Genomic DNA, 21234 nt, shown 5'->3' on the forward strand with positions numbered 1-21234 from the left:
TTTTTTTTTTTTTTTTGAGACAGAGTCTTGCTGTGTCACCCAGGCTGGAGTGCAGTGGCACAACCTCAGCTCACTGCAACCTCTGCCTGCTGCATTCAAGCAATTCTCCTGCCTCAGCTTCCTGACTAGGTGGAACTACAGGCGTGCACCACTATGACTGACCGGCTAATTTTTGTATTTTTAGTAGAGATGGGGTTTCACCATGTTGACCAGTCTCTGGTCTCCTGACCTCAAGTGATCCCGCCTCGGCCTTCCAAAGTGCTGGGATTACAGGCGTGAGCCACCGTGCCCAGCCTTTTTAATATTTTTGATCTGCATTTGGTTGAATCCATGGACACAGAACCCACAGATATCCAGAGGCTGACTGTACCTACAATGGAATATGATTCAGCCTTCAGAAGGAGGGAATTCTAACCCATGCTACAACATGGATGACCTTGAGGACATTCTACTAAGTGAAATAAGCCACTCACAAAAGGACAAATACTGCATGACTCCACGTACACAACATCCTGGAATAGTTAAATTCATAGAGACAGAAGGTAGAATGGTGATTGGCGGGGCCTATGGGAGGGAGGAATGGGGAGTTGTTTAATGGGGATGGAGTTTCAGTTTTTCATGTTATAAGTGTTCTGGGGATGGATGGTGGTGATGGTTGCACAACAGTATGAATGTACCTAATGCTGCTGACTGTACTTAACAATGGTTAAGATGGTAAACTTGATGTTATGTGTATTTTACCACAATTAAAAATAATTTTTATAAAGCACAGGATACCAGGGGTTCCTAACCTGGAGTTTGTGCACCTAGCATCAACTCACCTGGGTTCGTGAATTTCCTAAAATTGCATGAAAAAACATGTTTGAGATATTTCTTCTCCTTCATAGTGTCTACATGAAAAACTGTCTAGAAAACAACTTACCCTTTCATCATAGGAATAATTGAACTGTATTCTAGGTCATGATTTATACCCATTTCACTCAGATTTTGGCTGTGGAAATAACACAAATGAGAATCAACAGTACTTAGGGAACAAATGGGTACTGGATGGGCCAAAGCGGAGCAGTGAGAGAGGAGCAAGAAGCAGCTATTTTAACCAGCCCAGGAGAGTGGGGAGATGACAGGACCAGGAACTGAGAAAATACATGTGATGTTCATTGGAGATGTAGCATTCGTGGTGGCCTTGAGTATTTGGGGTGACCTCAAATGTCACAGCGTGGGTCCTTTTTTAAAGTGTAAAACAATACCTTCCTACCACTCTTGGGAGGTTGAAACAAGCTATGGCGTGCAGAGCACTACTTGCATGTGACCTGTGGTGCTGGCAGGCCGCTGGGCAGCCCATGTCCCTGCTGTGGCTGGGTCTGTAGACGGCCCTCAAAAGCCATGTTTCCACTGTTACTATTGCGATTTGGGGAATTAATGAAGGTCTTGCGAAGCATGCCTCACGATGCCAAGGACTCACTCCAAGTGTGAACACACACGTGTGTGTATATGAATATGTACGTGTGTGTGGTGTATGAGTGTGGTGTGTGTGTACGCAATGTGGTGTGTATGTGTGTGTTGTATGTCATGTGTGTGTATGGTGTGTGTATATGCTTGTGTGTGTGTGTGTTTTGTGTGATGTGTGTGGTGGGTGCATATGTGGTGTGTATGTGTTGTGTGTGTGATATATATGTGTGTGTTGATGTATGTGTGTGGTGTGTATTTGTGTGTGTATATGTGTGTGGTGTGTGTATATGTGTGTATGTGTATGGGTATGGTGTGTGTATATGTGTGTGTATGTGTGTGTGGTGTGTACATATGTGTGTATGTATGTGTGGCGGGTGTGTGTGTGCACTTGTGTATGAAGCGTGTGTGGTAGGTGTGTGTGTGTATATGTGCATGCAGTGTGTCTGTGTATGAGGTGTGTGTGGTCTGTGTGTGTCTGTTTCTGTATGATGTACATGTGTGTCTGTGTTTGTGGTGGGTGTGTGTGTGTGTGTTTGTGGTGTGTGTGGGGGGGTGTGTGCGTGCACGTGTGTGTGTGTGTGTCAGCCAGCCCTGGCTCACACAGGGAGAGCAGACCACCACCTCCTCGGTGTGACCTGAGGAGCAGTGGCCCTCAAACACCTTTCCCACCATGTGTCACGACACTGCCAACTCCTCCATTAATTTCTCTGAATCAAGGCAGTGATTCCATTTCCTAGGAACTCTCTCAATTACATTTCAAATACCCCTGTATCCATTTGCTAGGGCTGCCATAACAAAATACCATGGACCAGGGGGTTAAACAACAGGCATTTGTTGTCTTACAGTTTTGGAGGCTGGAAGTCCAAGATCAAGGCATAGGCAGGGTTGGCTTCCCTGAGGCCCCTCTCCCTGGCTTGCAGGTGGCCGCCTTGTCTCTGTGTCCTCACGTGCCTTGTCTCTGTGTGTGCACATCTCTGGTGTCTCTTCTTAAAAGGACACCAGTTAGATTGGGTTAGGGCCCATCCACAGGACCCTATTTTAACTTAATCACTTATTCACAGGTCCTATCCAGAGTTGGATTCTGAGATGCTGGGGGTTAGGGAAGCAGCATAGAAATTTTGGGGAAACACAATTCAGCCCATAGCAGCCCTGAGAGAGGTAACACACAAGACTGCTTCCGGGTCACGGGAATGACATTTGCGGCACCCTTGCTGCACATCTACTGCTTGAGGGCGGGTCTTTGGGGGATAGTGGGGCTTTTGATAGATGGCTGACCTGGGGCAGGGCAATTCCTGAGCAGAGGGTTCTGACTCCCTGTGAAAGAAGGACCCTGGCTGGAGGGTCCCCACCTATGCTCCAAGGAAAGTGGTAGCCCTGGGCCTAAGAGGGGACCATCAGGAGGTAAGAATGGGATGCAGGGAGTGGAGCCGAAAGCCCACCAGAGACAAACCCGACTAACTACACTTCAGTTTTGCCCAAGACCCCGTTCACTTCAACTCGCCCGTTCATAGAAGTAACTTTGCTGCCAAGCTCTCTTCCTCTGGTGATGGTGGAGATTTTGCACACTTTCTTCACTGTCTTTTAGCCAGCGGCAGCTTCTGGGCCTTCCTTGCTTCACTCCCCATCCATACCCAGCAGGGGCTTCCTAAGGAACTGTATTAGTCAGTTCTCACACTGCTATAAGTATATACCCAAGATTGGGTAATTAATAAGGAAAAAGACTTAATTGACTCACAGTTCCGCAGGGCTGGGGAGGCCTCAGGAAACTTATAATCATCGCGGAAGGAGAAATAAACACATCCTTTGTCATGTGGCAGCAGCAGGGAGAAGTGCAGAGGGAAGGAGGGGAGAGCATCTATAAAACCATCAGATCTCGTGAGAACTCACTTGCTATCACGAGAACAGCATGGGGGTAACCGCCCCATGATTCAACTACCTCCCACCGGGTCCCTCCAAGGACATTTAGGGATAATGGGAACTATGATTCAACATGAGACTTGGGTGGGGACACAGCCAAACCGTATCAGGAACTTATGTGATTAAGCAGGACATTTGAAGAGGAAACGGTTGAGCCCTTATTATAAAATGCTTCCCAGAGCTTTGTGGTGTCCAGCGTTCTGACATCAATGTAGGGTTTCTCTGAAGTATTTGGGCTGTCAGTCTACCACCAGCAAATACACCTGATCCTCTAAAGGCTGATAGAAAGAAACATCCCTTAAGGGGTAGCTCTTCCCTTTACGCTACTACCTACCTCAACAATGAAGTCAGTGGGATAGAGCAGAAATTGCACTGGGCTGGAAACCGAGATCCTACTGCTGATTTTGTCTCCAGGTGACTTTGTGACCTCATATAAGTCATTTAACCGTCGTAGCCCTCTTTCCTCATGAAGGAAATGATGAAAGTGAGTGTTAGAATAATCTGTGATACTCAGTGGCAGGAAAGCTCACTCAGAAGGCTGGAATCTGCATATATAAGTAGCTCGAAAAAAAAGCCATGCTTGGTCGTTTTTTATTTAGTTCAACCAACATATTTCATCTAATGTTACAAGAAAGGACGTAAGATTTTTTTAAAAGAAATTTTCGTTTTGAACTAATTTTATACTTACAGAAAAGTTGAAAAAGTAATATGTACTTTCCTTATATCTCTTCTATCATTTCCCCTGATATCACCATCTTATATAACCATAGTACAACTATTAAGAACTGGAAATTAACATCAGTACAGTGTAACTAACTGAACTACAGTCCTATTTGAAACTCACTATTTTTTCCACTAATGTCCTTTTTTCTGCTCGGGATCTAATCTAAGATCCTAAATTACATTTAGCTGTATTTCTCCTTCTCCTCCTCCACTGGGTAACAGTTCCATGGTCTCTTCTTTACTTTCATGACCTTGACGCTTTGGAAGAATATGGATCAGTTCCACGGAGAATGTCCCTCAGTTTGGGTTTGTTTGTGCATTCTCATGAGTGGAGTAAGGTTATGCCTTTTTGGTGAGAATACCACAAAAATAATGGCACATCTTCCTCAGCACTATCATTCAAGGGGTTCATGAGAGCCACATCTTATAACTGGTGACACTGATCTTGGTCACTTGATTAAGGTGGTGTCTGCTGGGTTTCTCACTGTCAAGTTATTATCTTTCCCTTTGCAATGGATAAGTATCTAGGCTGATGCTTTGAGACTAGGCATGACCTGTTTGTCCTCCAGCTTTCACTCACCAGTGCTAGCATCATCCCTCAGCGGATCTTGTCTGCATTTCTCACTCTGTGGAGTCCTTTCCTCTTCCCTTCTACATGTATTCATTGGAGTTGCACTGTGCAGAAGCACTGTCTTTTCTCCTTCATTATTTATGTGGTTTTTGTTTATTCATATCAGTGTGGATGTTTAATTACTGTATTTGTGGATGTTTTTAGTCTAGCTTAAAATCTTTCCTTTTTTTTTTTTTTTTTGAGACAGAGTCTCGCTCTGTAGCCCAGGCTGGAGTGCAGTGGCCGGATCTCAGCTCACTGCAAGCTCCGCCTTCCAGGCTTACGCCATTCTCCTGCCTCAGCCTCCCCAGTAGCTGGGACTACCGGCGCCCGCCACCTCAACTGGCTAGGGTTTTTTTGTATTTTTTAGTAGAGACGGGGTTTCACCATGTTAGCCAGGATGGTCTTGATCTCCTGACCTGGTGATCCGCCCGTCTCGGCCTCCCAAAGTGCTGGGATTACAGGCTTGAGCCACCGCGCCCGACGTAGTCTAGCTTAAAATCTAATGCTATCTTTCTCTTGCTGCTCAGATCGTCTCAGCTCCTCGCTCCCTCAGGTTGGTTCCTGCGCTCTTTTGACAGACTCTCATCTTTCTTTTGAGCATTTTCTTGTTTTCTGGCACCACAAGATGTTCCAGACTGACCTTGTGTTTTCCATGTCCTGGCTTAGGAATCAGCCACTTCTTCACAATTCCTGATTCCTTTTACAGGAGAATGGTGTGGAGACACCAGGATCTATGTTGTAGGTGGGTCCATTGTTACTGGAGTGGTATTGCTTTTAGGCCCTCAAAACAGAGGGCTAGGTATATATGTGTGCATGCTAACCTGCACAGACATACACATCTACCTCTGTCTCTTCTCCTGCCCTCTTTAAAGATCATGAGTTCACAGTGATACCCACGATTCTGAGCTATACCACAGGAATCATTTTATACTTGTTCCTTCTCTTATTTGTGACGTCTTTCTCCAACAGTGAAAACCTGGCTCTCCTAATCTACAATATATTTACTTATTTGTTCAATTCCACTACCGTTGTCCCTTGGTATACACAGGGGTTTGGTTCCAGGACCCCCTCACCCATGCCAAAATTCGTGCATACTCAAGTTCCGAAGTCAGACCTGTGCAACATGAGTAGAGGAAAGGTCTGCCCTCTGTCTCTGCATGTTTCAAATCCCTCGAATACCATAAACCACGCTTGGTTGAAAAACACCCATGTCTAAGTGGACCCTCGCAGTTCAAACCTGCATTGTTCAAGGGTCAACTGTATCTACATAAAGTGGTTTTGAACGGCTAGCTCATACTGCCGTGAGAAACGCTTTTCCTAACTGATCACAGCGTTTATGCACAGTTCCATGCCCTTAACTTTTCAGCATCCAGGGGAATACTGTTTGCCACAGTGGTTTAGATTAGTTATTTTCTTCCCTGTTCCTTGAATGTGGTTACCTCATTTATTTGCAGTAGAGTTAGACTCCTTTGTTAGTGTTTATTATATTCCATTTTGGGTTCCCTCCACATCCCAGCTGCTTTGAATTATTTGTTTAGTTTGGGTGTTATGTAAATAATTACTATGGTCAAAGAGTCAGATCTGTACAAAAAGCTGTATACAGAGAAGTATCCTCCCCTCCTCAACCCTCCCCTTTCCCACCCCCTGTAGGTAGCCAACATCTTTAGTTTCTGGTTTATGTTCCTGTATTTGTTTTCTTTTCTTTTCTTTTCTTTTCTTTTCTTTTCTTTCTGAGATGGAGCCTCACCCTGTCACCAGGCTGGAATGCGATGGTGGGATCTTGGCTTACTGCAGCCTCAACCTCCTGGGCTCAAGTGCTCCTCCTACCTCAGCCTCCCAAGTAGCTGGGACTACAGGCATGCACCACCATGCCCATGTCCAGCTAAATTTTTTTTTTTTAATAGACTGGGTCTCACTATGTTGCCCAGGCTGGTCCTGAACTCCTGGACTCAAGTGATCTGCCCACCTCGGCCCCCAAAAGTGTTGAAATTTCAGGCATGAACCCTGCGCCCAGTCACCTGTATTTCTTTATACAAGGGAGCAGAAACCTGGGTATTTTCTTATTTCCCCTTCTTTATTACATGAAGAGTAGCATGCTGTAAATACTGTTTTGGATTTTGCTTTTTTTTTCACTGAACAGTAGGACATGAGATCATTCTTTTTTTTCAAAATAAGTCATGAATTTCAAAAGACTGAGAAATGCTATGCAAAGTGGATCATCTCTAACCATTTAGAAGTAGAAGATACTAAACGGGACACTAGAATGGTCTACTAGTTTAGAAAACTAGTCTAGAAAGACTGAAGGGTCCTTGCTTTCCAAGGTCTTCCAAGGAAACTAAAGAGACAAAATGGGCATGCATGGAAAAACTTACGTCAATCCTCCGGGAAGAATCGCATCTTCCTGATATGCCAGGAAAAAAGATATCAGACAGTGACAACGTTGTCAAAGAAATGCCAGGTGGAAAGACAGCAAAGCAATAATGATATGAGGCAGTGGAAAGCTCTTGAATTTCAGAAGTTCAGATGAGCTTCTGGCTTGTTGCAGGTCGTCATGTCACTTGACTCTCTTTAGTGTACTTTCTGTATGAGCCCCTTTTGTCAATGTCTCCCAGACTTCAGTGTACACACAAATTACCTGCAGGCAGGCAGATCTTGTTTTTTGTTTTTTCAAATATGAGTATGAAATGTCCCATTTTCTTTCTCCTTTATTTATCAGTCACTCTCCCCTCGGCTGTGAATTTTTTCTAAACATGAATGAACTGCCCATCACCGGAGCCTGAGCTCTGTTGGTGACACAGAAGTCAAGAAGGCATGGTCCTCGCCTTCAGGAAGGAATAGTATGAGACGATAGTACAAGGGAGAGAAGATGATGCACAAACACGGACACTCAGACATGGGAGAGTCTGTCTGGCTATGAGGGATAGCAGACAGCCGTGACTTGTTCCAAAAAAGAATCATGAATAATGGCACAGTTCTAGGGAGACCAAAGGAATTGTTTCATTCTTTAAGATGAAAAAGAGATTTATTCACAAAGCCTGAATTTGGTTGTGAACTGGAGAAATGTCCTCTTACCTTAAACTCTTTATTTTCTTGGTTTCGTTCTTTATTTTTACGTCCTCTATTAGTTTAGTCACATGCAATTAACGTGTTCCATTTGATATTGGGGTTAGCAATCCTCATGAACACATTAGTTCTTTTTTCTTTATTTCCATAGGTTTTTGGGGAACAGGTGGTGTGTGGTTACATGAGTAAGTTCTTTAGTGGTGATTTGTGAGATTTTGGTGCACCCATCACCCAAGCAGTATACACTGAACCCAATTTGTAGTCTTTTATCCCTCACCCCCTTCCCTTTCCTCCAGAGTCCCCAAAGTCCACTATGTCATGACCCTTTGCTGCAGTAGGTCTGAGGCAGGGCCCAAAATTCTGCATTCCTAATGAGCTCTGGGACACGCTGATGCTGTTGGTTCATGGACCACACCCTGAGCAGCAAGACCTTATGTGGCACCTGTGGCTTGAGTTCCAAGAACCAGTTCCTTAGATAGAGAATCAAGATGCTTGTTTGCAATATGTAAAAAAGAAAAAACAAAAATCCCAAGAAAAAGCTGATGCATAACTCTAGTATTCTCCTGTTTACTAAACTCTCTGAAATTCTTGATCTAATAAGATAAACAATATAAAAGCATTAAAATATGTTTACTGATGCATATAACTAACAGAACCTTTATATTCAATGAAAAGCAGATCCTAAACCTTTAGAGATACACCTGCTATGCACGCAGATTAGATGCAAGTATTTGCTGAACTTCTCTGATGTGTGCATGCCATATAAAAATTAAAATAACCTTAGCTCTGGTGGATTTTGATTGTAGTTACATGTAGGGAGGGTTAATTAGACCTTGGACTTCATGATGGTGACCAGTGTATAACATGGTACAGATGCCGCAAAACACTCTATTACCTATCGCAGGTTTCCTGAATTGAATTCTTGCTCATGCACATAGAAGAAACTTGCCAACATGTTACAGCTCCTTAAAGTCTCCAAGAATGTATTTTTTAAAATAAGTATGTTTCTAAGTCCAAGGCATACAGGAAGCATATTTTTATCAGCTTCAGGCCCCTATGCTAAGGGACCTGAGGAAATTATAGGTTGTAAAAGAATTTTTCATGGTCAGTGTCAATGTCTAAGTGTTACCACACATATTCTACAGCGCACTTAGTAAATAAATAGTGAATTAACTCAAATGTTCCTTGGAGAGGAAAATATTCCATAGGTTTGGCAGAAAGCTCTTGCCCGAATAGGACATCTTTGGGACCAGGGGCCTGTTGCCATCTGCCAAAGTGAGACTTGGCTTGACCCTACTGGGGATGTCACTCGTGGCTTCTCAGAAAGAATCATCAATGTCATCCAAGTACTTCATGTAGGCTTGGAATCGGGGCATTTTCTCTCTTTCTTTCACCCACACGCCCCAATAACGTTAAGTTATCTAACCTTCTAGCATCTCTGATTCTGGGGTACTGTGGGTTTTCTTTCCATATCATGTCTCAGACCCTTCCCCTACTCTCCATCCTCACCAGCACCCCTAACCCAGGCCCTCCTCTCCCACCTGAGAGACTGTGACAGCCTCCCACCTGCCCGTGCAGCCACAGTCTCCAACTCCTGTCCAAGCCACTGTCTGAAGAAACTCCCTACGTGCACTTCTGATCATGTCACAGCTGCCACCTCCAGCACCTCCCAAAGACCATGAAATTGAGAGCAGTTTTCTCCGTGCGGGCTCAGCCCGGCCATCCTCCTTGTTTTTCTGTGCCCACCTGGTCTCTGCTCCAGATCACCTCTCCGCTCCTCTCTTTGGGCGTCTCCTCTTACTATTCTCTGACCCTAGGTTCTTATCCCACCTCACACCCTCATCTGTGCCTACTGCAGTCTCACTTACCTCCCAAAGTCTGTCCTTTCTCCCCGGAGCCTCTCCTGATCTCACCAAGGGAAATTATTTTCTATTCCTGCAAACCTTTTCGACCGGCAGCTCGTATCTTGTGAGGCACTGCATTCTGCCTTGTGTGACAGTGACTAGTGTGCTTGTCTTAGCCTCAGGACTAATCCATACGGTGGTCATCATAGAAGGATTTACTTCTACTTCTAAGCCCCTCCGGGTCATGGGAACGGACTTGTCCTAGACAGTGTGTGGGGGTGGGAGTGGTGTGTGTCCTTTTTGGGATGAACGTTCAACTCCTGAAGCGAGCATTCTATATCTCTCTCTTCCCCTCTCTGCAGAGACCTTCAGTGTTGGTGCTAGTGGCTGTTTTGTCGGCCCGGTCCTTGTGTGACAATCATGCACAGTCCCCAGCTGATGTAACGCACATGTAGCATGGATGAGAGACACATTTTTGCTATTTTAAGTCATTGAGGGTTTGAGATTATTGCCACAGTGAAACCTAGTTCCATGGGTTGTTAAGATCCATGCAGGTAGGAGTTTTGCCTTTTGACTTGAAACATCTGTGACGTTTAACACAGTGCCTGATATGTGATGGAAATCCAGAAGTTATTTGTGCAATTAAATTTAACCAGACCATGTCCAGTATAAAACAAGAAGGCAGGAAGATCAACCAGCAGGCACTGTGAAGTCAACAGGTGCTTCTCAGCTTCATGATTTGGGCAAGTGACCCCTTCCCTCAGCTTCCTTCCCCTATTCATGAGGGGAATAACAGCACAGCCTCCATTACAAGGTTTCTGCAAGGATGCCATGACATAACGCACACACACACTCCAAACAGCCAATGCATGGTGGCTGTTATTATTACTGTTATTATGATCGGTCTCCCAGTATGAAAGTGGCATTTACTGCCGCTTAGAAGGGGGGCAAAGAAGAAATATCTGGATATCAAGTAACATTAGGATTCATGTCCCAGCAGACAGGGGTGAGATGACCAGCATGGCAGCACCTCACACTGAGTCCTGTGGGGGAAGCAATCCTCAAGGAGAGACTCCCTGGCTGCTGGCTTCCCCCAGCCCACTACCTTCAGGCAGCCCAGGTGCCCAGCTCTTCACAGTGGAAGGCAGCAGAATCCAGAAAGCTGACAGTGGTCTTCTGGAATGAGGGCCCAGAGTGGCATGGTGGGCTCTTTCAGCAATCTACTCTCCAGGACCCCAAACGTAACAATGTGTGCGTTGCTACCAAAGGTGGAACACAGCTAATGTCACCAGCAGGGAAGAATAACAAGTAAGTATGTTCATTAAGGCTAATTCGTCTTCTATTTTCATCTATAATCATTTCTTAAAACCAAAGAGGTCATTATCGTCAATTATATCTTCAGTGAAAAGTGCATTTGAATTTTCATATATGGGCCACATCTTACATGCCATGCATTCGTCAGGATCCTAGACTTATTTCTATATGGTTACCTGTAATCACACATAAGTCTTACCTAAACTGCGGTTATATCTTTTAGTAAAAACAAAGCAGAACTCAAATTTCCTCCTTTGAATTTATTCCACTAATATTTGTTAGGTGCCCACCATATGCTTGGCATGGTCCCCCCCACAAGAATTCAGGCAGATGACTGACTCGGTAACTTAGGAGAGTTCTGAGAAATGGAAGAGGCTTCTAGAGGCTCTGTGGGGCTCGTGCTTGGCTCTGTTGGGTATTTTTATTGTTGATTTAGTTGAGTACAAAGAAGACATGCGTATCAAGTTTGTAGACATAGTACATCTGTTATCTAGGAGAAACAGCTCCTTTCCAGATGACACAATCAGGATTCAAAATGTTCTCAATAGGCTGACACACAGCTGAAACCATGATGAGGAACCTAATAAAAGTAAATGCAAAGTCCTGCATTTAGGTTCACAGAGGAAACTCCACAAACACAATCCCAGTGATTCATGTGAAAAAGAGTTGTGGGTTTTTGTTGGCTATGACCTCAAAGGGTGCCAACCATGTGAGCATCTGCTACTCATTTGAGATGAGCATTGGGCCACAATGACCCTGTGTTGCATTGGGAGTATTGGTCTAAACGGATGCCTTGGTCAAAGAGAGAAATTGAGGGGAATTAAGATGGTGAAGCGTCTGTAAACAGTTTAAAATAAATATTGAAAACAGAAAAATATTATAGATGTGTTCAAAAATGTCAAGCACAGTGACATTAAAAATAGAGAACACAGGCCGGGCGTGGTGATTCATGCCTGTAATCCCAGCACTTTGGGAGGCTGAGGCGGGCGGATCATGATGTCAAGAGATTGAGATCATCCTGGCTAACATGGTGAAACCCCGTCTCTACTAAAAATACAAAAATTAGCTGGGCGTGGTGGCGCATACCTGTAGTGCCAGCTACTCAGGAGGTTGAGGCAGGAGAATTGCCTGAACCGGGAGGTGGAGTTTGTAGTGAGCCGAGATCGCACCACTGCACTCCAGCCTGGCGACAGAGAGAGACTCCATCTGAAAAAAAAAAAGGAGAACACAGGTTCTGCCTGTTGCAGAGCCTTGATGTCAATTTAGCAGGAAGCCCACCTTAAAACAGATGCTCCAGTGGATAACGGAAGCCTCATAACAGATGGCTCGAGCCACAGGGCACCTGAGCAGGACTGAGCTTCTCTTCTTATGGTGGCAGCTTTCATGACCGAGCATGTCAGCATCCCCCAGAAATCTGCGTGAGACACATAGGCTTTCAGGCTTTCAGCTTGCCCTCTGCCCTGGCTGGCTCTCAGAGTCTTGAATAGGGTAGACTGTCATGAGATTTTCGGTTTTCTTCTAAGAACACACTTCTAATTTTATAATGGAAGGCAGTGCAAAAAATAGAATTTGCCTCAAATGCATATGCCCTACAACCACACTGGATACAAAACACAGATTTACGCAACCCAGAAGGGTAACCATATGCAAGAGCCTTTAGCTCTCTTGCCAATTTAGCAACCAGACCTTGCCATGGTACGTTATAGGCACAAGATGCCATGACTGGATCATCTGCTGCTGTTGGGGAAATGGGGATGGATGGGTGACCATTTCCCGTAGCCTTCTCCAAGCTTCCACATCCCAGCCTGCTGGGCAACAAAATGAGTTGAAATTCCAGCGGGAAGGAAGTTTATGTGGCTCTTTTTCCCCATATAATAGATGCTCTGTCGAGTCGTGTGTGTCGTGCTGTGACAATTCATTCCTGCACTTGTGACAGGACCGCCGGCTGATTTCACTATGCTCAATTAGGAGAAAATGCATATTTTAATCTGCCCCGTGGTGAAGTACCACTTTGCTCGGTGGCCTTGGCAGACCAGCCATTTAACCATTTAGGAGGTAGAAGCTTCTCCTCCAGCCCGTCACGTCCCTGCCAGCAGCCTCTCTAGTCTCATTTTGTTGCCAACACGTCCCGGGTTTCAAAGGACAGACAATTAAAGGCCACTCCATCACTCTCCCAGCCACCGTGCTGCAGCCTGGCCTCTTCGGCAGCGGCTGCCACCCTGACTGCTGGCAATGGGTTTAGTGCAGTGTCTGGAGGGGCAAGTGCCTTCCTCCCTCCCCGGCCTGGGGGTGGAGAGCCCAGCATGGAAGCCTGCACGGAGCCTTTCTGCTCCTCTCCCCCCGGCTTCAGGGCCTGCCTTCTTTAGAACTGGAGGGGTCGTGCCAGCTGCCAGCTCAGCTCTGGCATTGGAGACCGGGCCCATCCTGGGACGCCCATGAGAGCAGCTTCTTGAACTGGCCATGCCCGCACCATCTCCTCACCGCGGCCTCCACCCCCTGTTGAGAGCAAGATTCTGCTTTTTGTTTGTGTGTTTTCTGATGCATGAGCTGATCCCTTGAGACATTTCTTCCTTTCCTTCTATTCCACCTTCCTTCTCCCTCAGGCCAGTGCAGACACTCCATGCCTGCACTGCAACACTCAGACAGACCTGGAATTTTGTCTTGGAGCTTCCACTAACTGACTCCAGTTATTTGACCTCTCTAAAGCCATAAGTGTTCTCATTTTCCGAGGGGAAGAATAACAATCCTCGCCTCATTGGTGTCTGAGGATGCCACACGCAGACGCCTAAAGGGCTAATGATGACTGAGCTCTTTCCTGTGCTCCCAGAAGGCACTGGGACAAGCTCATGGTCTCATTTAATTCACGCAAACATCCCATAATGATCCCCATTTTACAAAGGTGGAATGTGACCCTCAGAGGAGTCAACAACCCCACGGAGCTAGTGAAGGGCTGAGCTCAGTGCTGGGGGCAGAGGTGAGGGCTGCATAAAGGTTAGCTCCATTGTCTCCCAGATCTCAAGGAGGTCCGAACTGGAGATGAAGCTGGACCCCCAGGAGGGTGGAATCCCGCAGCGGCCAAGCCCAGAGCCCTTGAGACATTTCTGGGTAAATGAGCTGATCCCTTGAGACATTTGGTGGGTAAAATGTCCATAGACTCTTCTCAGAGCCAAGCACTTTGCTCTTCCTATTTCAAAACTAGAAGAATCCCCTGATTTGTAATTGTCCCTGATTTTTTTAACCAGTTCTTCTCGGATGGTTTCCTCTAACTGCAGCTGACAGCCCAGGGTGAGACTCAAGACAACAGCCCAGCCCAGACCCAGATTCTCTGGGTTTCTGTTTATGGAGCCTAGTCATTGAACCCTCTCTGTGAACCTAAGGGCCACGACCAGACAGTGGGGTGGGGACCAGACAGTCGTCAATTCTGTGCTAGATTCTCCCACATCTGATGCTTTTATAGAGCCTGTGACTTGTTGCTTCAAGGCCCCTCCCTCCACTAAATCACAGCTGCTTGGGGGCAGGGGAGGCACCCGCTGCAGGAACCGGGGCTGTTTTTCTAAGAGGGGATCACAGGCACGCACCAGCCTTCCTTTCCTCCTCTGTCCCCTCCCCACTTTACCTCTCCCTTGTTCCAGCAAAGCAGCATTAAAGGATCAGGCATCCCTGGAGGAGTCCTGGGGTCCCATTGATAAGGCTGAAGAGGAGAAACCAGCATCAGACCCACCAGCACCCGCCCTGAAATGGCGAAGCCTTCCCACAGGGCCTGGGCCAATGGGCTGAGCCCTGTAGGCGGTCATTTTCTCCTGGCTCCACAAAGTTTCCCTCTAGAGATGAGTGTGTTCCATTCTTCCTGGCTGCAAGGTGAATTTTCATAGTGGCACGGCCTTTCCTGTAAGACCTGAAACTCTCTCCCACTTGTAATACTTTTCCCTGCTCTGGAGCTGCCGCACATATGTCACACATGTCCGAGTGCGGATGTATGAGTTGGCGTGGGGGCGAGAGGAGTTCTGCACCCGGCCTGTAGAAGGCCTCTCAGCACCACCCCAGAGCCTTACAACCCAAGGCATGCTCCCCTGTGGAGGTCCCTGGCTTCCTGAGGAAACATTGCCGCAGCCCCAGCTAGCACGACACCCCTTCAGAGCTACTTTGGATCACCTCATTTCTTGTTCCCTTTGTCCATTGTGTGATTTCTTCTCTTCTAAAAATTGGCCAGCAGCAGCGGCTCACGCCTGTAATTCCTGCACTTTGGGAGGCCGAGGTGGGTGGATCACGTGAGGTCAAGAGTTCGAAACCAGCCTGGCCAACATGGTATAACCCCGTCTGTACAAAAAATACAAAAAAAAAATTGGCTGGGTGTGGTGGTGCGTACCTGTAGTCCCAGCTACTCGGGAAGCTGAGCCAGGAGAATCGCTTGTACCCAGGAGGCAGAGGTTGCAGTGAGCTGAGATCGCACCACTGCACTTCAGCCTGTGTGATAGAGTAAGACTCCGTTTCAAAAAACGTAAAATTAAATTAAATTTTAAAAAAAGTTAATGTGAGGCATTGCTCTGCTGGAAAGGGGAGAAAAGGAGAAAACGCGGGCTGGAGTCATGGATACTTGAGCCAAGTCATCCCGTGCGGCCCGTGCCCAGAGTGCCCAGAGCTGGATTAATGTGCTGCTTTCACCACTTAAAATTCTGAAAACTGTAAACAAGGGGTCCCACAAATTGTAGCTGGTCCTGGAGAGAACAAACATTTGTTGAGCGCATTCTACTTTCTAGGCCAATGGCTAGCAAACTTTGCTGCATGTTGGAATCACCTGAGGACACCTTAAAAATCCTGCCGTCCGGGCCACACTCCAGACAATGAAGTGGAATGTCTGGTGGTGGAAGACAGGCCTCAGGATTTTTCAAAGATCCCAGGTGTTAGGATTCCCAGGCGGCACCACTGGAAACCACTGCTGCAGGCGCCCTGTGATAAGAGGTGTTAGGACTCATACTGCCCAGCTAAGGACACTGAGGTCCAGGTAGGTAGAGCAGCGTGCCCAAACCCACTCCCTGCTGTGGGAGGTGTCAGGATACCTGACTTGACACCCCGGTTCTTTCCACTTAACCCCATGACTTAAGCCAGCCTGCTCTGCAGTTAAATTTGGTCATTCTTAAATTCTGCTAGTTTCTGAGTAAAATGGCAAGGTATCCATGCCTTTCCACTCTACTTCTAAGCATTTCTTTGGGGAACTTTTGCATGCACTGTCCACACACACGCAGAATTCTGTGTGGGATGTGCAGGCAGACATCCAGAAACTTCCCACAGCCAGCCAAGCCGCAACCACCTGGGCTGCTTCTGTGTTGTGGAGACATTTTCAAGTGCTATCCCTGGCCAAAGACCGCCACCCTCTCAGGGGAGGGCACCTCCTTTCAGCGAAAGTCATCTGGCCTGTTGGAGAGCGCCCTGCATTTGCCCTTCACGGGGCGCCACCTTCCACCTCCCTGCATCTGTGTGTTCAGAGCCCCTGAGTCTGTAGACATGGGAGGATCGATGCTGCTCCCGAGCCAGCACCATCCACAGATGCTGTTTTTCATTTTTGTCTTTTTCCCAAACAAAGACTTTTGTCCAAGAGTGCAGGGTTTCCTTTCCTCCACGTTCACCTCCTCTGTGCCCACGTCCTATCTCAAGCCCTGGCTGGCTTGCTGCAGGGGCTGCAGGTGGGGTTGAATTTGGAAAGAGAAGGGGATATTTGCTTGCAAATCCTGGAGACATCAGCTGGAGGCTCCTGGTGTTTGGGGAGACTCACCTGCTCCCACCAGGAAGCGCCACGGTCTCCGGGCTAGCAGAGAGCCAACTCTGGGGAGAAAAACGTGAATGTGGCCACTGCTTCCCCACCCTCTGCCTGCAAAGAGGTCCATGGCCTCTGGTAGATGGAGGCCCTCAAGCACCTGTGGAGGTTTAGGTGATTTTGTTTGTTTGTTTGTTTGTTTTTTGAGACGGAGTCTCACTCTCACCCAGGCTGGAGTGCAGTGGTGGGATCTCGGCTCACCACAACCTCTGCCTCCTGGGTTCAAGCGATTCTCCTGCCTCAGCCTCCCAAGTAGCTGGGACCACAGGTGCCTGCCACCACGCCCAGCTAATTTTTTGTATTTTTAGTAGAGATGGGGTTTCACCATGTTAACCAGAATTATCTGGATCTCCTGATCTCGTGATCTGCCCGCCTTGGCCTCCCAAAGTGCCATGATTACAGGTGTGAGTCACCGTGCCTGGCCGGTTTAGGTGTTTTTTTACAAAATCAGCTTTAAACGTCACATAACAACTTTCTTCCCACAAGGCTATAAGCAGCCATGTTTCCCCAAAGGGCTGCTTAGTTGTTAAAAATCACATTGCTATTTCTCAGATAGAATTGTCCTCCACTAAATATTTCTGACTGTCCAAGTGACAGTGCAAGGACTCAACTGACCTCTCCTGGTCCAGGCTGAGGCCAAAGCATGGAAGGCCTCCTTGCACCCTGGTGGGCCAGTGCACGCATCTTTTACTCTTTGTGTTAAGAAAAATAGACGCTTCTTTAGGAGTTGTATGTGTGTGCCTCTCTCTGGGTTGGTATGTGCTCTGACTTTTTACCTGACTGAGGGAGATTGACAGTGTGATGGGTGGAGCTCCTCTCTAGAATGTTCTAGGCTTCTGGCCAGGTGCAGTGACTCACACCTGGGGGAGGCTAAAGCGGGAGGATCACTTTGAGGTCAGGAGTTTGAGACCTGCCTGTGCAACACGGCAAGACCTTATCTTTACAAAATTTTTTTAAAATTACCCAAGCGTGGTGACCCATGCCTGTAGTCTCAGTTACTTGGGAGACTGAGGCAGGAAGATTGCTGGACCCCTGGAGGTCTAGGCTACAGTGAGCTGTGATCACGCCACTGCACTCCAGCCTGGGGGACAGAGGGAGACCCTGTCTCAAAAAAAAAAAAAAAAGATTTCTAAAACCTTTGTCACCTTGTCTTTGTCACAGTGCAGGTTGCACACCTTTGTGTCCCATCACAGTTTAACCAAAATATGCCCTGTGGAAGATTCCACAAGGCCACATCTAATGGAAGCAATGAGCACAGTGGCATTAAACTCAAAGGTGTCTGACACATTTGCTAACAAATGTCCTCCTCTGAGTCCATGGGGAGAGGTGTGTGGATGGAGGTCTCGGGTGTTATTATTCCCACACGTAGCTTTAATAGTCAGAATCAGCCATCAGATGTTTTTCCCAGATAGGCTGGTATCTTATTAGAAATGCAGTAAGTAGAATTTAATGCAATTGAAAAGAAATCCAACAGGCTCCAATCTAAAGAATGTCATTTTAGGAAAATAACAGCGACTTACAATTTACTGCCCCTAAATTGGAAAATCAGTGTTAGTACGTTGTAAACTTTTAATTGTATGCAGCCTGAAAACAGGTTTAAAACAGAAAGAAGGGGAAGGGGAGCTCACAGTCACTGAACACCTTCGATTTTGTGCCAGGTGCAATCTTATGATTTCATTTCACCCTTGCCACAGCCAGATGAGATTGGAGTTCCTTCCTCTGAGTTATAAATGAGGACACCGAGGCTCAGCAAGGAAAGCATCTTGCTCAAGGTCACTGGGGAGAAAGTTGCAAGGTTTGGACTTCAAGTCAAGTCCATCTGGCTACAAAACCTGTAATCTTTGTTTTGTTTTGTTTTTCAAGACAGGGTCTCGCTCTGTCTTCCAGGCTGAAGAACAGTGGCATGACCTTGGCTCACTGCAACCTCCACCTCCTGGCTTCAAGTGATTCTCCTGCCTCAGCCTCCTGAGTAGCTGGGATTACAGGCGCCCACCACCACACCCAGCTAATTTTTGTAATAGAGACAGGGTTTCACCATGTTGGCCAGGCTGGTCTCAAACTCCTGACCTCAGGTGATCCACCCGCCTTGGCCTGCTGGGATTACAGGCATGAGTCACCACGCCCGGCCAAAACCTGTCATCTTTGAACCTACCATGAAGCATCTGCCTGGAAACATTTCCTTTCTTCCACAAATGGACCCCATGACTGCCACTTCGGTGGTTCCAGAAAACGGTGGCTACTTCTGCCTCCCTGCGCTTCAGATCCATTCATGGCATGTGAAACATGCTCACTGCCGTGGGAGTGGGACAAAGAAAGTCTTGGGAAGGTGCAGGTCCCTTCTTTCCAAATTGTATCATAAGAGATGTCACTTTCATCAGCTCTTCCAGAGCATATTTGCAAAGCCAGTTTTATTTATGTATTCTTTTTTTTTCTTTTTAATTTTACGTTCAGGGGTTAATGTGCAGGTTTGCTACATAAGTATATAGTGTGATGATGAGTTTTGGCCTTCTAATGATCCCATCTCATAAGTAGTGCACAGAGGACCTGATAAGTAGTTTTTCAACCCTTCCCTCTGCCCGCTCCCTTTGTGGAATCCCCAGTGTTTATTTCTCCCATCTTTGTGCCTTTATGCACCCAATATTTGGCTTCCACTTATAAGTAAGAACATGTGATAGTTTTCTGTTTCTGCATTAATCCACTCAGCATAATGGCCTCCAGCTGTACCCATGTTGTTGCAAAGGACATGATTTCATTCCTCTTTACAGCTGCGTAGTATTCCACGGTAGCATATGCACCACATTTTCTTTATCCAGTTCACCATTGATGGGCACCTGTCTTTGCTATTGTGAATAGTGCTGTGATAAACATAGGAGTACAGGTGTCTTTTTGACAGAACAATTTGTTTTCCTTTGAGTGTATACCTAGTAATGGGATTGCTGGGATGAATGGTAGTTCCATTTTTAGTTCTCTGAGAAATCTCCAAACTGCTGGAAAGCAAGTTTTAATACACAAACACCCTCTTTCCCCACCTACAGAACCTTGACTTCCTTTCTAGATTGATCTTTGCTAATCACCCTCCCACTCCCCCAACCCTGGCTTGCACTAGACTTGTTTGCTATTCCCTGGTAAATCTCATGAGCATTGGCTGAAGTAGTTTCTCTTTTCTGAAATGCTCTGACCTTCCGTACCTAGCTACGCTTTTCTCCAGGCAGCATTTATGAGGCCGGTGTTGTCTGAGTGTCCTTTGTGGCCAGGCAGGACAGAGCAAAGGCAAGATGCTGATATATGCTGAACAAGACACCATTCTAGACTCACAGATAGTCCAGCAAATTGGAAGACCAGCGTCATCCATTCTTGCACCTTGCATCTTGTGTTTGCATCTTTTTGGTACCTTTGTCCCTTGTGTCTGGCTTTGGAGTTAGGATGGGTCTGTCTGCCCTCCACGTAGGGAGTTAGAGCAAGTTTCATGTTGTACCTCACAGAGCCCTGCATGGGGATTTGAGAATGGCAGGCCTCCAGGGAATGTTTTGTATCCAACTACATGATTTAGGGGGCACAAAGATTTCTCCCTGGCTCTGTGAGAGTCAGAGCTGAGAAGCATCCAGAAAGTGTAGCTCTGGGCGTGGATGACTAATCAGGCTGTATAAACAACAAAAGCCCTCTCGTCCCACAGTAGGTTATTCGGAATTGTACCTTGACTTCAGTCCATTTTGCTCACATAGACCAAAAAGTAAAGCCCAAGAAAGGACAATTTGCAAAACGGTGGTGCCAAGGTCATTTGTTTGCAACATGATGCTCTGTAGGAAGTGAGAGGACGAGAAGCACCAATGAACACAGGGCCTTCCCTCTCCTCTGCAGGTGCACCCGGCAGCACCGGAACATGTCTCTTGGGGGCAGCCATAACCCTGGGTCTGGAAGGCTTTGAGGGAGGTGTCCATTCAGCCCAGGCTCTGAGGAGAAGAGCGCCATTGACACCAGCTGGCACCCAGCCACTGAACTTCACAGCGCCTACGCCCCCAAGTAAGTCATGTTAAATCACGGCCCACAGCTTCCTGGACACAAGCGAAAGGGACTGGGCCAGAGGGAGAGAGGGAGCCCCATGTTTCTTTCTTTTCATCCTCTTTTACCTTCTGATTATTGTTTCTAATGGCTCCTTGATGAAATAAACCATTCATCACACACACCCTCTTCTTAGGCTTTCCTCCTTCCAAGTGAGGAACATGGACAGGGCTTTCTCAGGAAGCTTCTAGGACCCAGCTGCCTGCTGTCCTCGGGAGAACACACCAGTTCTGTGCATGGCCCTCCGTGGTGTGGGCACGGATAGCATTCCCTGCCAGGCTGCCATGGTACTTCTAATCCAGAAATGGCACTGATCGGAGACTGAGTGAGGAAACAGACCCCCATCTTTTGAGGATCTGTGGACCCAGTCAGCTCTAGAAGATCAATAGCTCAGCCAATGCACAGCTAAAAACACCCTGCTACAGGGGCAGGGACTGAAG

The 21234-nt window shown here is 46.8% G+C and overlaps 1 protein-coding gene across 1 annotated transcript in view; it reads right to left on the bottom strand.

The window, feature by feature from the left end:
• The window catches only part of LINC02860 (long intergenic non-protein coding RNA 2860), a 7336-nt gene extending 4915 nt beyond the window's left edge, over positions 1-2421 (bottom strand). The window contains exons 1-2 of the mRNA XM_017855976.1: positions 2294-2421; positions 923-988 (exon numbers count right to left, since the gene is read on the bottom strand). Of these exons, the coding sequence (XP_017711465.1) occupies positions 923-988; positions 2294-2421 (194 nt within the window). The remainder of the gene's footprint in view (positions 1-922; positions 989-2293) is intronic.
• Positions 2422-21234: the final 18813 nt, after the last annotated feature.

The sequence above is a fragment of the Rhinopithecus bieti genome, unplaced genomic scaffold, assembly GCF_001698545.2.
Source record: "Rhinopithecus bieti isolate Rb0 unplaced genomic scaffold, ASM169854v2 scaffold_40559, whole genome shotgun sequence".
Lineage (NCBI taxonomy): Eukaryota > Metazoa > Chordata > Mammalia > Primates > Cercopithecidae > Rhinopithecus > Rhinopithecus bieti.